The sequence below is a fragment of the Gymnoscopelus braueri genome, assembly GCF_963280865.1.
Source record: "Gymnoscopelus braueri genome assembly, chromosome: 13".
In the NCBI taxonomy this organism is placed as follows: domain Eukaryota; kingdom Metazoa; phylum Chordata; class Actinopteri; order Myctophiformes; family Myctophidae; genus Gymnoscopelus; species Gymnoscopelus braueri.
This window is the reverse complement of record NC_137615.1, coordinates 40,915,931-40,932,163: the sequence shown is the minus strand read 5'-3', so window position 1 is coordinate 40,932,163 and position 16,233 is coordinate 40,915,931. Positions and strand designations below refer to the sequence as shown.

The 16,233-nt window shown below is 42.3% G+C and overlaps 1 protein-coding gene across 3 annotated transcripts in view; it reads left to right on the top strand.

Moving 5' to 3' along the window:
• Positions 1–765: 765 nt before the first annotated feature.
• The window catches only part of LOC308099004 (transportin-2), a 28,550-nt gene continuing 13,082 nt past the window's right edge, over positions 766–16,233 (top strand). For all 3 annotated transcript variants that reach the window (XM_080447506.1, XM_080447507.1, XM_080447505.1), the window contains exons 1-14: positions 766–891; positions 3,140–3,239; positions 3,815–3,890; positions 5,182–5,331; positions 6,946–7,052; positions 7,326–7,459; positions 8,291–8,372; positions 8,466–8,588; positions 8,907–9,025; positions 10,040–10,100; positions 11,077–11,251; positions 12,514–12,666; positions 13,664–13,889; positions 15,346–15,517. In XM_080447506.1, the coding sequence (XP_080303632.1) occupies positions 3,141–3,239; positions 3,815–3,890; positions 5,182–5,331; positions 6,946–7,052; positions 7,326–7,459; positions 8,291–8,372; positions 8,466–8,588; positions 8,907–9,025; positions 10,040–10,100; positions 11,077–11,251; positions 12,514–12,666; positions 13,664–13,889; positions 15,346–15,517 (1,677 nt within the window). In that variant the 5' untranslated portion in view covers positions 766–891; position 3,140. The remainder of the gene's footprint in view (positions 892–3,139; positions 3,240–3,814; positions 3,891–5,181; positions 5,332–6,945; positions 7,053–7,325; positions 7,460–8,290; positions 8,373–8,465; positions 8,589–8,906; positions 9,026–10,039; positions 10,101–11,076; positions 11,252–12,513; positions 12,667–13,663; positions 13,890–15,345; positions 15,518–16,233) is intronic.

The window sequence follows — 16,233 nt, the reverse complement described above, 5'->3', positions numbered from 1 at the left end:
TGGTTATTATTAAAGCTGGGTCTTACTCTTACATTGCTTTAGTCATCAAATCAATTTCCTGCTGTTAGCATTTTAATGGATGGAATTGTACCTATCATTCCTTGATTCTCATATTCCAATTATTGTAATGTTTATTTTGCTACTGTTGACTCTGTTTTTTATCATTGTAATGCAATCAGAGTCTGTTACTTCTGTGGAACAGTTCATAACAAACACTGTAAGCTTTGTTGTAAACCCTTTCCAGTGCAATGTTGACAATGCAATGTTATATGTGTGTGGGTTGTGTGAGGGTGCTCAAACGCCCCCCCCCCCCAAAAAAAAAATCTCCTGGATTCTGACAGTCCAATGTTGGCAGCCCTGTTTTAAAGTGTAGTTAGTAGTTGATTATTGTGGGCTTATTCTGGGGTTCTTTAAACGAGTTTTTCTCAAACATTTTCATGTCAAAGACCCCCAAATGAAAAATATGTATTTGCGGACCCCCATTTGAAAATATTTTATGCCAGGGACCCCCATACAACATTACATTTGTCATTAAATGTTTAAAAGATATTCCACATTTTCTTCAAGATTTTTTTGTAAATAGAAGATGTAGCAGATCTACCAGCTGAGCTTGTTGTTCGGCTATTTTCAAATGTCCGATGTTTAAAGTGCTCATCATGTGGCATAGAGTCGCTTCTTTTGGGTTTGCTTTCATAGACCTGGTTGCTTATTTCTCTCACGAAACCTGTCAACGCTGCTAGCCTGCTACGGAAGCCGAGACGGACAGTCCCGTGCGGCGTGCTCATTTGAACCAGCAGCGAGGATCCGCGACAGAAGAGCACAAGAAGGAGAGAACAGAACGCGGCCCCGTCGAAGAAAAACAAAACAAAACAATCTACACAAAACGATATTGTACGTAAAAACTGTGTCGTGAACGTGTTGTATTTGATGTTGTTATCGTGGGAAAAGACGACGCCGCCCGGCTAACTAGTTAAGCTGGGCTAATGTCAACGCGTTGAGAATGTCTTAGCCCTTAGCTGGAGTGTTAGCTCCTTTTTTTTAAACATCGGCTGCCCAGCTAGTTAGCTTAGCGGCTAACGCCAGCGACAAGATAACATGGTGGCATACGCCGACAGTTAGCTTATTAGCGGCTAACGCCAGCAACAAGATAACATGGTGGCAAACTTCAGCAGTTAGCTTATTAGCGGCTAACGCCAGCTAGCTTAGCGGCTAACGCCAGCCCAGCACAACGTGTTGTGGCTACATGGTAGCATTCCTTGGATTACCTAACTCGGCAACAGCAGTGACGACGGCCACGGTGGTCCAAATTAGTTATTTAATCATGCATGTGTTTAAATGGACGTGAACACGTGCGAGTTCATGATACGTAAACAAAAGTTAGGTAGCTTTTTTTAACGAGGCACGTTGTTGGCCGTGGGGGGGGGGGGGTTACTGCCCTATCAACCAGGCCTGGGCAAGAAGGGCAAGTTAAGAGGAATTCAACTAACGAACAAGTGATATTTATTGGATCTTCAATCCAGTCGATGGATTGCTACCAATGCGGCCCAACGAGCTGAATGATCCAGGACGTGTAGAATTAGAGCCAGCCCTGGTTTGGTGTACAGAGTGACATAAGGGCTATATTAGCCACGCTGATGGGCGGCCGGCCAGGATCCCCCACAGTTTCCGTCCTGCAAACTTCTCTCTATAAACGGCCACCAGTCCATCATCACGGCCCCCTGGGGTTCGATATGAGCGTGTTTAGTCGTTTGTTGATGCAGAAGAATAACGGTAATTCGGTAAACGTTGCGAGTCTTTGAACGCAAGCCTTTCCTCTTCACCCGTGGTGGGGGATTAAACCGGTTAAGCCGGGTCACTGGGAGATTTTGCTGCATGTGTGTTGTCCACAATGTCCTCGTTTTTGTGCCGCAAGCCGATTTCCAAGTTATAATTTTAGGTTTTGACGTGCATGTATGCCGAGGGACACCGTGGTGGTGGTATGAGCTTGACTGAACGCAGAACAGGCCCTGTCTGCTGCCACCACGACCCCGACACCATGTGCACGTGTGCACCGCTCACCCTCCTATTGTCTGACATTAATAAGCAACATATGGCCATTGTCTTACTGCCAGTCTGTACTTGGGACACAGGGGTCGTATCTTCACGGATTAAGAATACTTACATCCTCATCTGTCTGTTGACCAATTTGCTTCTTTCTCCAGCACTTTGCTATTAAACATTCAAACTTTTTTGGCACTTTGTACTAAACCATCAAACTCTTGGTAATATGTGTGATGGAAATGTTTCAGTTGATGGAGGAACTGTGTGGTATCTCTGTGGCTTTGGATAATTGTATACACTGAATCCACTAACTGGGTCTGAAGAAATTATCAATTAATATTGACATGAATTATTCAGTCTATTAAGAGTGAGGTGCATCTATGAGAGGGAAAAATAATACAGATTTAGTTTGCCTTAAATTAGTTTTAAGACTTTTGTATCTTGGGCCCTGTAGTTAAATGTTTGATCCAGATTATTCGTTCAAGAGTGTTTATTGTATGCATATGCAATACAGCTGTCGTATGTCAAGCTTCCTCAACAGTGTGAATAACAACAAATACAAATTAAATAAGTAGTCACAATCCAGAGTAAAATGGCAATACAAAACACACTCATTGTTCCTCATGCAGCAGTCAAATACAATATGGAGGGCCATCAATGATTCTGGACCAAATCAGATATCACAATTTTTGACCAATATATCTGTTGTGGGGATGTCTATTGGTGCTTTCACAAAATATGTATCATATAAATACAATTTGATAAAGAAAAATCAAATAATGCTGTGTATAACAAATTGGCTAATGGCGAGCTGTCAGTTAAGTTCAGAAAATTACATAATTTTACTGTAACACAGCCTTTAAAACCCACTTATGCCATATTGCAATATCCAAAATCCTTGATATCTAGTCTCATGTCATTATCAATATAATATCAATATTGCCACGCCTTACATGAACATTATGACAACTGAGAATGGAGCCAAGGCTGAAAAACAACAATCATGGAAGGAAGCCATGTGATATAATGGTGTTTGTCCCTCAGGATGGCGTGGTCATGTGATATAATGGAGTGTGTGTGTGTGTCTGTTGTCCCGTAGGATGGAGTGGCAGCCAGATGAGCAGGGACTCCAGCAGGTCCTCCAACTTCTCAAGGACTCCCAGTCGCCCAACACAGCAACACAGAGAGCTGTCCAACAAGTATCCTCCTACCGCAGTGCTTCTCAAACTTTTTCATGTCGAGGACTCCCAAATGTGTACTTGGCCAAGGAACCCAATCTGAAAATATTTGGTCAATTATCTTTGAAAATAGACGATTTTGTATAAATTATTTTTGAAAATAGACCATTTACAAGCTCACAACGCATCGTGTTGTGAGCTTGTGTCTATTTTCAAAAATAGTACTTGTGATTCTGATGCTGTATTATATAATTTTGCTGCGGATCCCCTGGAACCCTGTGAAGGACTCTACAGTACAGTAGTGTGCTAAAAGTCGGGGGGCTAAAAGTCTTTTGAAAGGGAAAATGTTGCTTTGGGTGTGCTTAAGCACTCTTTTTGTGTTGGTTTTAGTATTTCATTCATGTTATATGATGTAATTTGCCCAGAAAGTGGTTTATATTTTGATCACCGCCATTTGGAAAATACCAAAAGATTTTTTTTTATAAAGTGACATCCTGGATTCTTTACATTTCTGTTTCCAATTTCCTACCATTGGAAGGTCTCACTGCTAACTTTGGATGGTGTGTTAATGTGCTTGTCCTTAATTGCCATGCCAGAAACTTGAACAGCTCAACCAGTTCCCTGACTTTAACAACTATCTCATTTTTGTCCTCACACGACTGAAAACAGAAGGTGAGTTCCCTGCAAGCCTGTCCTTTTAATATCTTACATTGGAACTGATAGCTCACTGATTTACAGTACAAAAGGGACATATAAAGTCTGTCAACTTAAACCTCAGACCTCCAGGCCATTAAGGGGCCGTTACATTAATCTTATCCGAGGGACAGGCTGGCCTGAGTCCCTCTTTTTATGGAGGTTTTTCCCCAGAGAAGGGAACAGCCTAGGACCTCCTGGGCTCTGTGTCTCCCCATAGGATCCCCATAGGAACAGACCTCTGTTAGAGTGGATCCTATGGGGAGACACAGAGCCACCCCGGCACCTGGGATAGGAAGCTCAAAACAAGTCAATAGCAACAGCAGAAAAAGCTGTTTGGCATTGGTAGAGAAGATTTATTTTCATGGATGCAACCCGCATACTCTGCTGCACTGCTCATCCCACAAATATATGTTCCCTACAAATGGAAAAAAAAGAGGGAAATAAACAGGTTTTCCAACGGTATAAAGGTTATTGCCTAGAAGCATTATTAAAACGGAAATGATCCAAACACACATTAACCTTTTTTTGCCACGTTAATTAAATTTGAGTTAGTTTATGAAATGTCTTAAATATTTTGAGACTCTGTTATGCCATGTGTCAAATGATAGAAACATTTTTATTTAATGGTCAAGGATGCTTTTTAGTTGGTGGCTGCTTCTACGTTACCAGGCAATAGTTGAAGGCAATCTAAAGGTTTCTACAGTAGTGTCAGGACTAAGACAACTTTTTTAGTTTTTTCATATCGGCTTCAGTCGGATTCAGTCAAGTGACACAACAATCTGCGTTCTCTTTAAGATAGCAATGCTAGTAAACTAACAGTTTTATGGGTAAATGCAAGTTAACAGTAAATGCATCAGTGTTGCGCAAATGTATTTGTGACTCAAAGTGTATTCACATCACGTCAGGGAGCGACACATTGTGAGTTTGTAGATGGGCAAAATTTGCTGCGCAAACACCACTGCATGAAGCGTGAAATAGGGTTAAAATCACCTTGACCCATCCATTCTGCTTTTGTCCACCTCGTAGATGCGTTATAGTGTATATAGATTTATTTTACAATGTGTTAAAATTGACACAGTGAATTTCCATCATTGAAATACAAAAATGTGTGTCAGAGTGGTTGGTAATTTTAAAACCATATTGACTAGTAATCAAAATAGTTAAATTCAGGCCCTGGTCACACACACACACTGCGTCTCTTTCATAACCTCTCCATCTATATAATATGATGTCTCTCCATGCTGTCCTTCATGGCCTCTCTCTCCAGATGAGCCCACTCGCTCTCTGAGTGGTCTGATTTTGAAGAACAACGTCAAGGCCCACTACCAGAACTTCCCACCGACTGTGGCCGACTTCATCAAGCAGGAATGTCTCAACAACATCGGCGACCCATCGCCCCTCATCCGTGCCACCATTGGTGAGTGTTAGTATTTTTGGGGTAGGGCTGCAACTATGGTTTATTTTTTTGGGTGGGTGATCTGTCAATTCCTTTTTAGGTTAACCGAGAAGCACGCTTAAACAATCTATATTTTGTATACTTTTGTTGTACAAAAATAGTGAAAATCTGTATGATAATTATTATTTCTTTCCCTTCCTCCTGCTCGCCCGATATCTTCTCCCCGTCCAGGAACTATTTTCTGCGAGTGCTGCTTTCTTTTTTAACATGAACTAGTCCATATTCGGGGACTGTGCTTACCCAAACTATATGCAGGCTTTTGGGTTATGCGCTCGGGAGCGCTGTTCATTTTATCATTTTTGCTGTGGTGTGGCGTGTGTGACAACCCAGTCATTTACGACCAAGCGTTGAAGCGTGTCAATGTGCGTGCGAGTGCAATGGACATGATCTCCAAAGCGGCCGTCAGCCTCTTAAAGGATGTCTATGGACACGGCCGCTAAATCAAACTCTGTTAACTTTGTAGCGCTGCTGATGTGTTCTGCCGTTCTCTGTGTGTGTGTGTAAACTCTGTAGCTAAAGTCCACCCAGCGGCTACAGATCCTGTGTGCAGGGATCGTAACCACGACAACAGAGCCCATAGGCCGTGCGTGCTCAGTAACTCTGAAACCTCTACAAATCCTATAGCCTGCGGGGACCATAAGCGGGACAACGGCGCCCATAGCCCATGGCCGCACATGCGCAGGAACTCCGAATCTCCGTTGTTTACCCCAAAACGGTAATAAACAGCTTAAATTTGTGGAAAGTGAAAAACGGGCTCCGTCACTGTCTGCATATGCTAATTTTGTGGACGTTCAGACGAATTGCTCAAGCCACTGAGGAAAAAAGTGCAGAACAGACAGAATGAGAAACAGGTTCCTTCAATTTATAGTAGGATTTGGGTAAATTATACGAATCGCTGAGCTCTGAAGAGAACCTTTTTTGACGAATGGATGAACGAAATCAAATAGAACGTGGGAGTCTCGTTTGTGCAGCTGCATGGATGGACTAACATGATAATAACACAGATAGGCGCAGCAGATAATTCAAACGTGTCTGCCCGTTTGACAGTTTTTTCCTATTTTCAGAATTACAAAAATGTTGATAATAATTTATCGATGTCATATTACAAATGTCCTGTTAACAGTTGGCATATAACAGTTGTTTGTCACATGTTTTTTATGTATTTTTTTACTTAAAGGAGTAGTTCACCCAAATAATTACTTATTTTATATCAATTACACACCCCATGAAGCCTTGAATTCATGAAGATTGTTTTGGTCGTATTCCTAAGCCAATAATTTGATGATTGGCGGAGACTCAATTGACTCAATTGACTCCTACCAGAGACTCCCTTTGCTCTTTCTCAACCCTATATGTATTTGCATCCCTATATCGTCACACGCTTTCGCCGTTTCCTTATCTCCCTTCCTTGACCCTCTGGAGGTGATGCACAATAAAACATCTGACTGTCAGTGAAGGTGTTACTCATACTGTCTGATCCAGAGACCCCATCACCGCACACACACACGCACGCATACATACTCAATGCGATTATTTTGAATTTTATAATGAGTTCCTCTCTTTTATGGCCCACAGGGATCCTGATCACGACAATCGCCTCCAAGGGGGAGCTGCAGGCATGGCCCGAACTGCTGCCTCAGCTCTGCAACCTGCTAAACTCGGAGGACTACAACACCTGCGAGGTCTGAACACCCCCCCCACCTCTCCATTTTAACCCCCCCCCCCCCCTCAGCAAGAGGTCTCCCTCTCTCCCACGTCACCACCCTATCCCCATTGTCTGGATATGATGAAACACCCAGCTCATTGATTTCACGATGATACATTTTGTTCCTATATTTTCTGATCCAGATGCTGTCGGACCCGTTCTTTTTTTTTTTCTTCTTTAAAATAATAATCTTTCTATCAATTCTCTTGCGTTTTGGTTTAACCACCTCTGTGTACGTTTGTCTCTGCAGGGCTCGTTTGGCGCACTGCAGAAGATCTGCGAGGACTCTTCTGAGCTGCTGGACAGTGATGCTCTGAACAGACCGCTCAACGTCATGATCCCCAAGTTCCTCCAGTTCTTCAAGCACTGCAGCCCCAAGATCAGGTAATGGGACACTCCCCTCCCCAATCCACCAATTCCTGCCTTCATTTACTGTCTGGAGATGATGCATAACAACACGCCTGAATGTCAGTGAAGGTCGTGGTACTCATACTGTCTGATCCAGTTGCCCTGCAGTTGCGCTCCAATATGCCACTTGGACTCGAGTGCCGCTGCGTGTAAGATTCCATTGGTTTCAAAAACAAACTGCATATGTGTGAAAGTGTGTCTTGTCAACTTCCTTATGGTATGTTCAACTTTATTCGTACCTTTTTTTTAGGAAAGTTGTGCAATCTGGTGCAAATTTAGGCTTCAAAGAGAATTTAAACTATCCCCTTTCCCACCAGGATAAGTGTAAATGCCTAGGATCAATGCGATTTCACATACTGTACATTGCTGTGGACCCTTTTATATTAGATAATGAGTTGTACACCTCAACATGATTTCCTGCAATATTCTTCATACTTGGGTTGTGTACTGTGTTGGTCACTGTCAAAAATTATAAAAATAAATAACTAGTAGTACAAGAACAAAGGGTACACAAATGTTGAATTGTATATGAATAAAGTAATCTAGTAATATTTTCACATGAACTCTTGTCTTGCTGAACCCTAGCGTCCCAATTCATTAGGCAACGATAGCAGATCTCACGACCCGTTGTAAGCTCATAGATTTAAACTATTTCTGACAAAGACATTTGGTGTAGAGGAGGAGAAAAAAGGGGGTTTAGTCTAGACCCCGTGGGGAGCGTCTAAATTCTCATGCTTTTTTGACTTGTTAGTTGTCGATGACAGTGATGGACCTTTTTGGTAATGATTACGCCCTTTGTCTGTGCAGGTCACATGCCATAGCCTGTGTGAATCAGTTCATCATTGGCAGAGCCCAGGCACTGATGGACAACATTGACACCTTCATAGAGGTGGGTTTGTTGGAAAATGCTGAATCAAAGTAGACCAACAGTCTGTGTGAGCCGCTCTCTTCATCACCCATCTCACCCCCCCCACTCTCCCAGAGTCTGTTTGCGCTGGCAGCAGATGAAGACTCGGAGGTGAGGAAGAACGTGTGCAGGGCTCTGGTCATGCTGCTGGAGGTCCGCATCGATCGTCTCATCCCCCACATGCACAGCATAATCCAGGTAATGCAAAGCGTCCATGCTGGTTGCTCACCTTCTTCTGCTAGAAAGAGGTCTCCCTCTCCCCCACGTCTCCACCCTATCCCCATTGTCTGGATATGATGAAACACCCAGCTCATTGATTTCACAATGATACATTTTGTTCCTATATTTTCTGATCCAGATCCTGTCGGACCCGTTCTATTTTTTCTTAAAAAGAAAAACTTTCTATTGGATGCCAAAAAACACAATAAAATTGTGCTTTGTATGACAATTAATCAAGTAAAATGACAATCATGATTGAGACCGCCCTAATACTGACATGCTTTTTTCCACCCCAAGTACATGCTGCAACGGACTCAGGACCCCGATGAGAATGTGGCTCTGGAGGCCTGTGAGTTCTGGCTGACCCTGGCAGAGCAACCCATCTGTAAAGAAGTCCTATCTGGACACCTGGTGCAGTAAGTAACCACTTAAGCCCTATACATTTTATCATAAAGCAAATGATTCTTTTTAGAGTTTTGAAAAATTCCCTAGAATAGGGATGCCAAGTAAAATGCTGTTAGTTTAGCAGATGTGTTGTAGTATTTATCCCCAGACGTACCTGTACACAAGACGTAATGATAAAGACCTCCTTGAACCTTGATAAATCTTTCAAATAGAAAATCTAAATCATATCAGCTCTCACCCTTTTGTAATAGTTACTCAAATTACCTCTGTAGTATTTGCCTCTTTAGTTTTTGCATCCCTATGTCGTCACACGCTTTCTTCGTGTTTGCCGCCTTCTTGTCTTCCATCCTTGACCCTCTGGAGGTGATGCACAATAAAACATCTGACTGTCAGTGAAGGTGTTACTCATACTGTCTGATCCAGAGACCCCCATCACCACACACGCACGCATACGTAGTCAATGCGAATTATATTTGAATGTGATAGTGAGTTGAGTTCCCTTCTCCTTTCTGGCTCACATGGATTTAGTTGCTTATGACAAAAACATAGGCTTCCAATGTTTGGTTTCACACACCGGAGTCACCGCTCTGTACATCTGTGAAATGCTGTCTATTGGGGCCCATACCAGACGGACTTTATGAAGCCTTTAACGTCATGCATCCTCTGAATTTTGAAAAGGCTTGGCAGTCAAAAGTAAATCTGAGCCATTTTAAGGTTACAGCCCTTGCGCTTTGTCGTGTTGTCTATTCCACAGTCTGAAGCGTTTCAAGTGACGTTTGTTTAGATCGGGTGTAAAAACACCTCAGTGTCAGTTCCAGGGTAGAAAGGCTCCAAAGAAGCAAATAATGTCGGGGAGTTGTAATGGATGCGCCTAACTGGAATGTATTCAAGTGTAAACATACACCCATGTTGCTAATCAGGTGCTGTTATACATTGTTCAGTAGGCTGAATCTCTAGATTCCTATAATGGCCAATAGACAGGTGATTTGTTTGACCTAGTTTTAATTTTGCCTCTCCTTTTGTAGACTGATTCCTATCCTGGTGAATGGGATGAAGTATTCAGAGATTGACATCATACTACTCAAGGTGAGCTGCTCTTGTCTGTTTCAGTGCTGCATCTGATACAGACATACCGGTACTGATGTCTGCATTGTCTTTTGGGCCAATAGACAATTGGCCTTTTGCCATCTGTATTCCCAAACCAATCCCACTGTCCCAGTTTCGATGTGATGACGGCTCTCTAGTCTCCTGTGAGGGTCCCCTATGAAGTTTAGTTCTCATACTGTGTGACACCAACATTAGCGTCCATGTCCCCAAGTGAGTTGCTGTGTTTCCACAGCTCCTGTCTGCCCTGACAGTTCTGACTCACTCTTCCAGCTTTCCCTGCTCATTTACACTTTTTAATATTTTTTTTGCGCCTGGTTTGCTATTTCTGTCATGTTGCTATGCCACGTACCCAGAAAGTGTTGACCTACTAAAGAGCTTTCAATGTATTTTCTGCCTGCAGCTTTAATGTTAGCATGGTCCTTCTTAAGCCCCAAATCGACACCACCCTGACCCCACTAAGCAAAACTCCTCTCATCCGCCTGCCACCCTCGGCCTGTTGCATCACCCGGTTTCATCACAAACCTGTGTGAACCAGGAAATCAAATGATCTCTGGTCCGACCTCAGACAAGTTGGTCACCTGTCCCCATTGTCTGGATATGATGAAACACCCAGCTCATTGATCTCACAATGATACATTTTGTTCCTATATTTTCTGATCCAGATCCTGTCGGACCTGTTCTTCTTTTTTTTCTTTAAAAAAAATCTTTCTATTGAATGCCAAAAAACATTTAACTGTTGACCAACTTGGTGACAAGTTGGTCACCTGTTGAATGTAGAAAATCATCTCTATTAAGTCGATAATCAAAATGCCGCCTTTCTACTAAGTCTGAAAATTGGTTTTCGATGAGATGAGGCTTTTTTTTAAAAGTTTTGTTTGTTCTTATTGTCTGTGTGGGGAACGAAAAAAAAGAACATGTGAAAGTGTACGTGTGCACGTGTGTCTCGTCTTTCCAGGGAGATGTGGAAGAGGACGAGGCAGTGCCAGACAGCGAACAGGACATCAAGCCTCGTTTCCATAAGTCACGCACCGTCACCCTCCAGCATGAAGGGCTGGAGGGTGAGGAAGGCGAGGACATAGACGACGATGACGACGATGATGATGACGACACGTTGTCCGACTGGAACCTCCGTAAGTATTTGGCCCTTGTGCCGAAGGTGCTCTGGTGCATATCGCTGACTGGCAAACATACGTGTGTAGCGTGCTGGAGTAATAAAAACATGAATTCTTAGACACGTATATCTTCTGAGAACAAGTATTAGAAAATGTGCAGATTGCTATGCAAGTGGCCTGAATATAATTACTGTGTCATTATGGTTTTTGAAGATGAAATCTGGAGAACTGCCTTTACCACTTTGAACATGGCACCCCTATTTTTGGCATGTTATGAGTGGAAGTTGCCAAAATTAGAGCTGCATAATATATTGATGTTTGTTTCAGCATTGAAATCACACACATGCGAATAATGATATTGTAATGGGTGCAATGTAGCTAAGGCAAATTGGGCCAGTCAGTCACTTTTCACTTGGATATAAAAGGAAGACTAGCAAGGTTGGGATTTTTCATGATTTAATTTAAAAACTGTATAATACAGCTGATTTTTTTTTTTTTAAATAACTAATTTCTTGGTAACTGGTCTTGCACGCACATTCTACATGTGTGTAATGTTGAGCCTACCAGAGAATTTAATCTAAAATCTCCCTAATCATTGCTAGAGGGATACGGTTTCAAATGGAGCTATAACATTTTAGATGTAACTATGCAACTACTGCTTTTATTTTACAAAAACTATATATAAATAGTGCAATGTCAAATTGTCAACAATGTAAAAAGGAAATGGAAACTGGTGCATTTGTAGATTATAGGACATTTTTGCTATTTGCCCTCAAGATGTATATATGTATGTATATATGTAATTAATAAGCCTTAAGTATATAGGGCTTATTGAAAACCAAACCTTATCTGCCAGTTTTCTTTTGTTAAGTTGTATCCCACTGTCAAGCACAAATACTGTATTAGTTAAATAATCATATTAGAGCAGTAAGACAAATGGTTATACTAATACTGTCTGTCCAGCTTATAACATTTTGTTCACTCCGTATGCTCAAGATTTAACACAAACTGATCACAGGGAGAGTTAATGCATTTATTGCATATTGTTATTGATTTCTGAATAAATTTAAAGAAATGTCATTTTCTCATTGACTCAAAATGATAGATTTTGTTCCCAAAACACTTTTTGATCCAGATCTACAGGTGAATCTATTAAGCTTGTGTTGTCATTGACGTAGATCCGCTATTTTTGAAATGGCATATCTACATTTGTCTTACTGCTCTGTGCTCTCTCTGTCTGTCCAGCTAATCGCAGATTACCTGCTTGTTTATTTCTGTAGGAAAGTGTTCTGCTGCAGCCCTGGATGTTTTGGCCAATGTGTTCCCTGACGATCTACTGCCCCACCTCCTGCCCCTGCTCAAAGGCCTACTCTTCCACCCCGACTGGGTCATCAAGGAGTCTGGGATACTGGTGCTGGGGGCCGTCGCTGAAGGTAAGGCCTCGCATGAATGTTCCTTCTCTAGTACCCAGATGTAAATGAAATGGGTGGCTCATCAGGTAATCGGCCACACATAAAGGGGCTGTCTGTTCAAGATGAACGTTTGTTGATTCTGTTGAAGTCTTATACATTTAAATATTTATAGTAGTTTCCCCCCATCTCACACTGAAATGGTCAGTTCTCACAGTGGCCCTATACATTTTTGGTCTTCCTTCCTTGACCCTCTGGAGGTGATGCACAATAAAACATCTGACTGTCAGTGAAGGTGTTACTCATACTGTCTGATCCAGAGACCCCACACACGCACGCATACATACTTATATTTTGAACTTTATAGGGAGTTCCCTTCTCCTTTCTGGCTCACAGGGATTAAGTTGTAATCTGGGTGGGTTTGTGGTCACTTGCCATCGATGATCCTAGTACAGTTTCTAGCCCCACTAGTGGTGGAGCCCTAATGATGGCTATGACTGTCTGTTCGCTGGTTGGTCCATCTGTCCAAGATCTGGGTCCCAAACTAAATATCGTCGCTGTCGGGCAGAAACAAACATTGTATGTCCAAAACTGAGTGTAAATGTACCGGTAAATACATTTATTTTTATTAGGGAATTGAATACAATAGTACATGTGTACATTTGCAATTGCTTTCCTCTTTTTAGTCCCCCCCCCCCCCCCCCCATTGTCTACGTGTATATAAGAACAGAAAAGAAATAACAGTGTATTCGGGTGGATGCATATTTCAATTTTGTTAAACGTAGAAATATTCATAACGTGTCTATATAAAATGAGGAATTGAAGCGGTTGTCTACACCATTGATTACAAACATTAAAACGGATCTAAATAAGGATAACTAAAATTTTGCTAAAAGGAAAATATAGTAAAAGCAAAGAAGGGTAAAAGAAGAGAGAAAAAACCTGTGTTCTAATGGATCCAATGTGTTATTATTTTGTCACAAGCTCTTCATACTTTTAATTTCTCTCTCCCATCCTCCAGGCTGCATGCAGGGCATGGTTCCCTACCTACCCGAGCTCCTCCCGCACCTCATCCAGTGTCTGTGCGACAAGAAGGCCCTGGTGCGTTCCATTGCCTGCTGGACCCTGAGCCGCTACGCCCACTGGGTGGTGTCCCAGCCCCCCGACTCCCACCTCAAGCCCCTCATGACGGAGCTGCTGAAACGCATCCTGGACGGCAACAAGAGGGTGCAGGAGGCTGCCTGCAGGTGGGTGCATCAAGGAGGGACTGTATGTGTTGGTGTACGCAAGTACCCCGTCTGTCCTGAGTTGTCCTCTATAATCTTTCTCATTCCCCTCTTAAAACCACATAACCACTTTTTTATATTATGTTGACCAAGTACCCCAGGGCGTAGCCTGGTAAACCCTCCCTCCGGAAATCTCATTTCCATTTGATTTCAGGAGTGAGTCTGGCCTGATCGCCCATTCTGCAATATTGGCTGTGTACTGTACACCAAATGGACGAGCCTATCAGCGTCGTCGCACATCGTTCTGTGATTGACAGCGACAGTTGGCCAATCAGGTGGCGAGTTCGAGTGAGCCCGAATGGCACCGAGTGTAGCCTGAATGCAGCCGACAAAACACGGCAGCCATCTTTTCTGTCCGCTATTTTCTCCGCTGTTTTTTTACTTCAAAAAGCTCTCAAACTTCTATTTTGAGGCACGGAATTTACTTATAAGATATCGTTTGGATAGAATGTAGTTGTTTAACTTCATATATGTGGTCAATTAATCATGACAGAGCCTATTTAGAAATAAAAATTTAGAGAACCGGTAGGGGCGGGCAGTGACACGCATGTATCCGAATAAGGCAACCCATTTTGGGCATGGCCGTCTCAAAAGTCCCGTTGCGTCACATTAGTCTGGTGAACTGCTGATTGGCTGAAGGGGAAAAACGATCATTGGCTGAAGGGGTTGTCAGTCAACGGTATTACTCCCGGCCAACTCCAGCCCACAGCCAATATTGCAGAATGGGCGATCAGGCCAGACTCACTCCTGAAATCAAATGGAAATGAGATTTCCGGAGGGAGGGTTTACCAGGCTACCCAGGGCCTAGACCCGCTCCTCTTTTCACTGAATATCTTCTGGATATGATTATACACCCAGATCATTGACTAAAATGATACATTTTAGATACGTTCTGATCCAGATCTACAGGTGAATCTATTAAGCATGTGTTATTAAAGGTAGGGTAAGTGATCTACTTTGGTTAAAATTAGTGTTAAATAGCTCTATATTCTGATAGTACTCATTGCTATAGACTTTTGTTTGTTCAGTAAAAGGCGTCTCGTCTCCCATGTCTCTCCAGCTCTTTATTAAACAGAAAATGTATTTTCAGTGCTCTCTCCTGATTGGCTTAAATGTTGTCACCTACCTGAAAATGCACAAATATTCTGTTTACTAAAGAGCTGGAGAGACCCCTGTGACCGAACAAACGCTCTGTAGCAATGATTACTATCAGAATATAGTACTTTAATAACCTTTTTAACAAACAAAAAAGAAAAACCTAAAAATATCACGTACCCTACCTTTAACGTAGATCTGCTATTTTTTAAATGGCAGATCTACATTTCAAAAATGACAAAATACTGACATGCCCAAAAAAGGATGTCAGGTTTCCAATGACATATGCACCTCCTCATCCATTGTTACTTCTTTTTCTCAGTGCGTTTGCCACCCTGGAGGAGGAGGCATGCACAGAGCTGGTCCCCTACCTGAGCTTCATCCTGGACACACTGGTGTTTGCTTTTGGAAAGTACCAGCACAAGAACCTGCTCATCCTTTATGACGCCATAGGCACCCTGGCCGACTCTGTGGGGCACCATCTCAACCAGCCAGTAAGTGTCAGGGCGTACAGGCATTTTGGCATGACGTTTAGCCCAGGCTCCTAAGACCCTATCGCTGCTGTCGGGCAGAAACCTCCTACTGTATCTCCATATCCTAACCTTTGAGTTTTTTTCGTAAATTAGAATTTAGTGTGATCAAAATTATTTGATCATACTACAGCGTCAGACAAAGGTTGATGCGTTTTGAGCTTGTCGATCTGCTACTTTTGCTGTTTTCTTTTATTTGAATCCTGAAAAGTAACAGTTTTGGACATTAGTCTGTCGGTTTCCACCCGACAGTCTCTATGATACATCCATGGGGCCCTTTGTTGCATCACAAGCTGCTGTTTTCACTATTTTTGAAAAAAGGAAAGAAAAGGAACATTTGTGACACGCCCAAAATAGGAAAACCCTGAGCTTCTTAAACCCCGCTCCAGAGTAGGGTTGTCCCTAGAAGTACTGGGGTTAAGATCACTAGGTGATCTGACATCTGACTTTTTTATTATTATTTAACAAAAGCAATGGAACATAGTTTATATTCAATTAGGGCAAACTTTCCCTTTGATTGGACAACACAAGTCTTAGTGTTTAGGCCCAAGGGTTTATGTTATCCCAAGGCTTGGAAATGTAAAATGGTGAGGTTCCCCTAGATATAGAATCTTTTTCAGGCCCGGTTATCGATTTCTGAATAAATAAAATAATCTGGATATGATGAAACACCCAGCTCA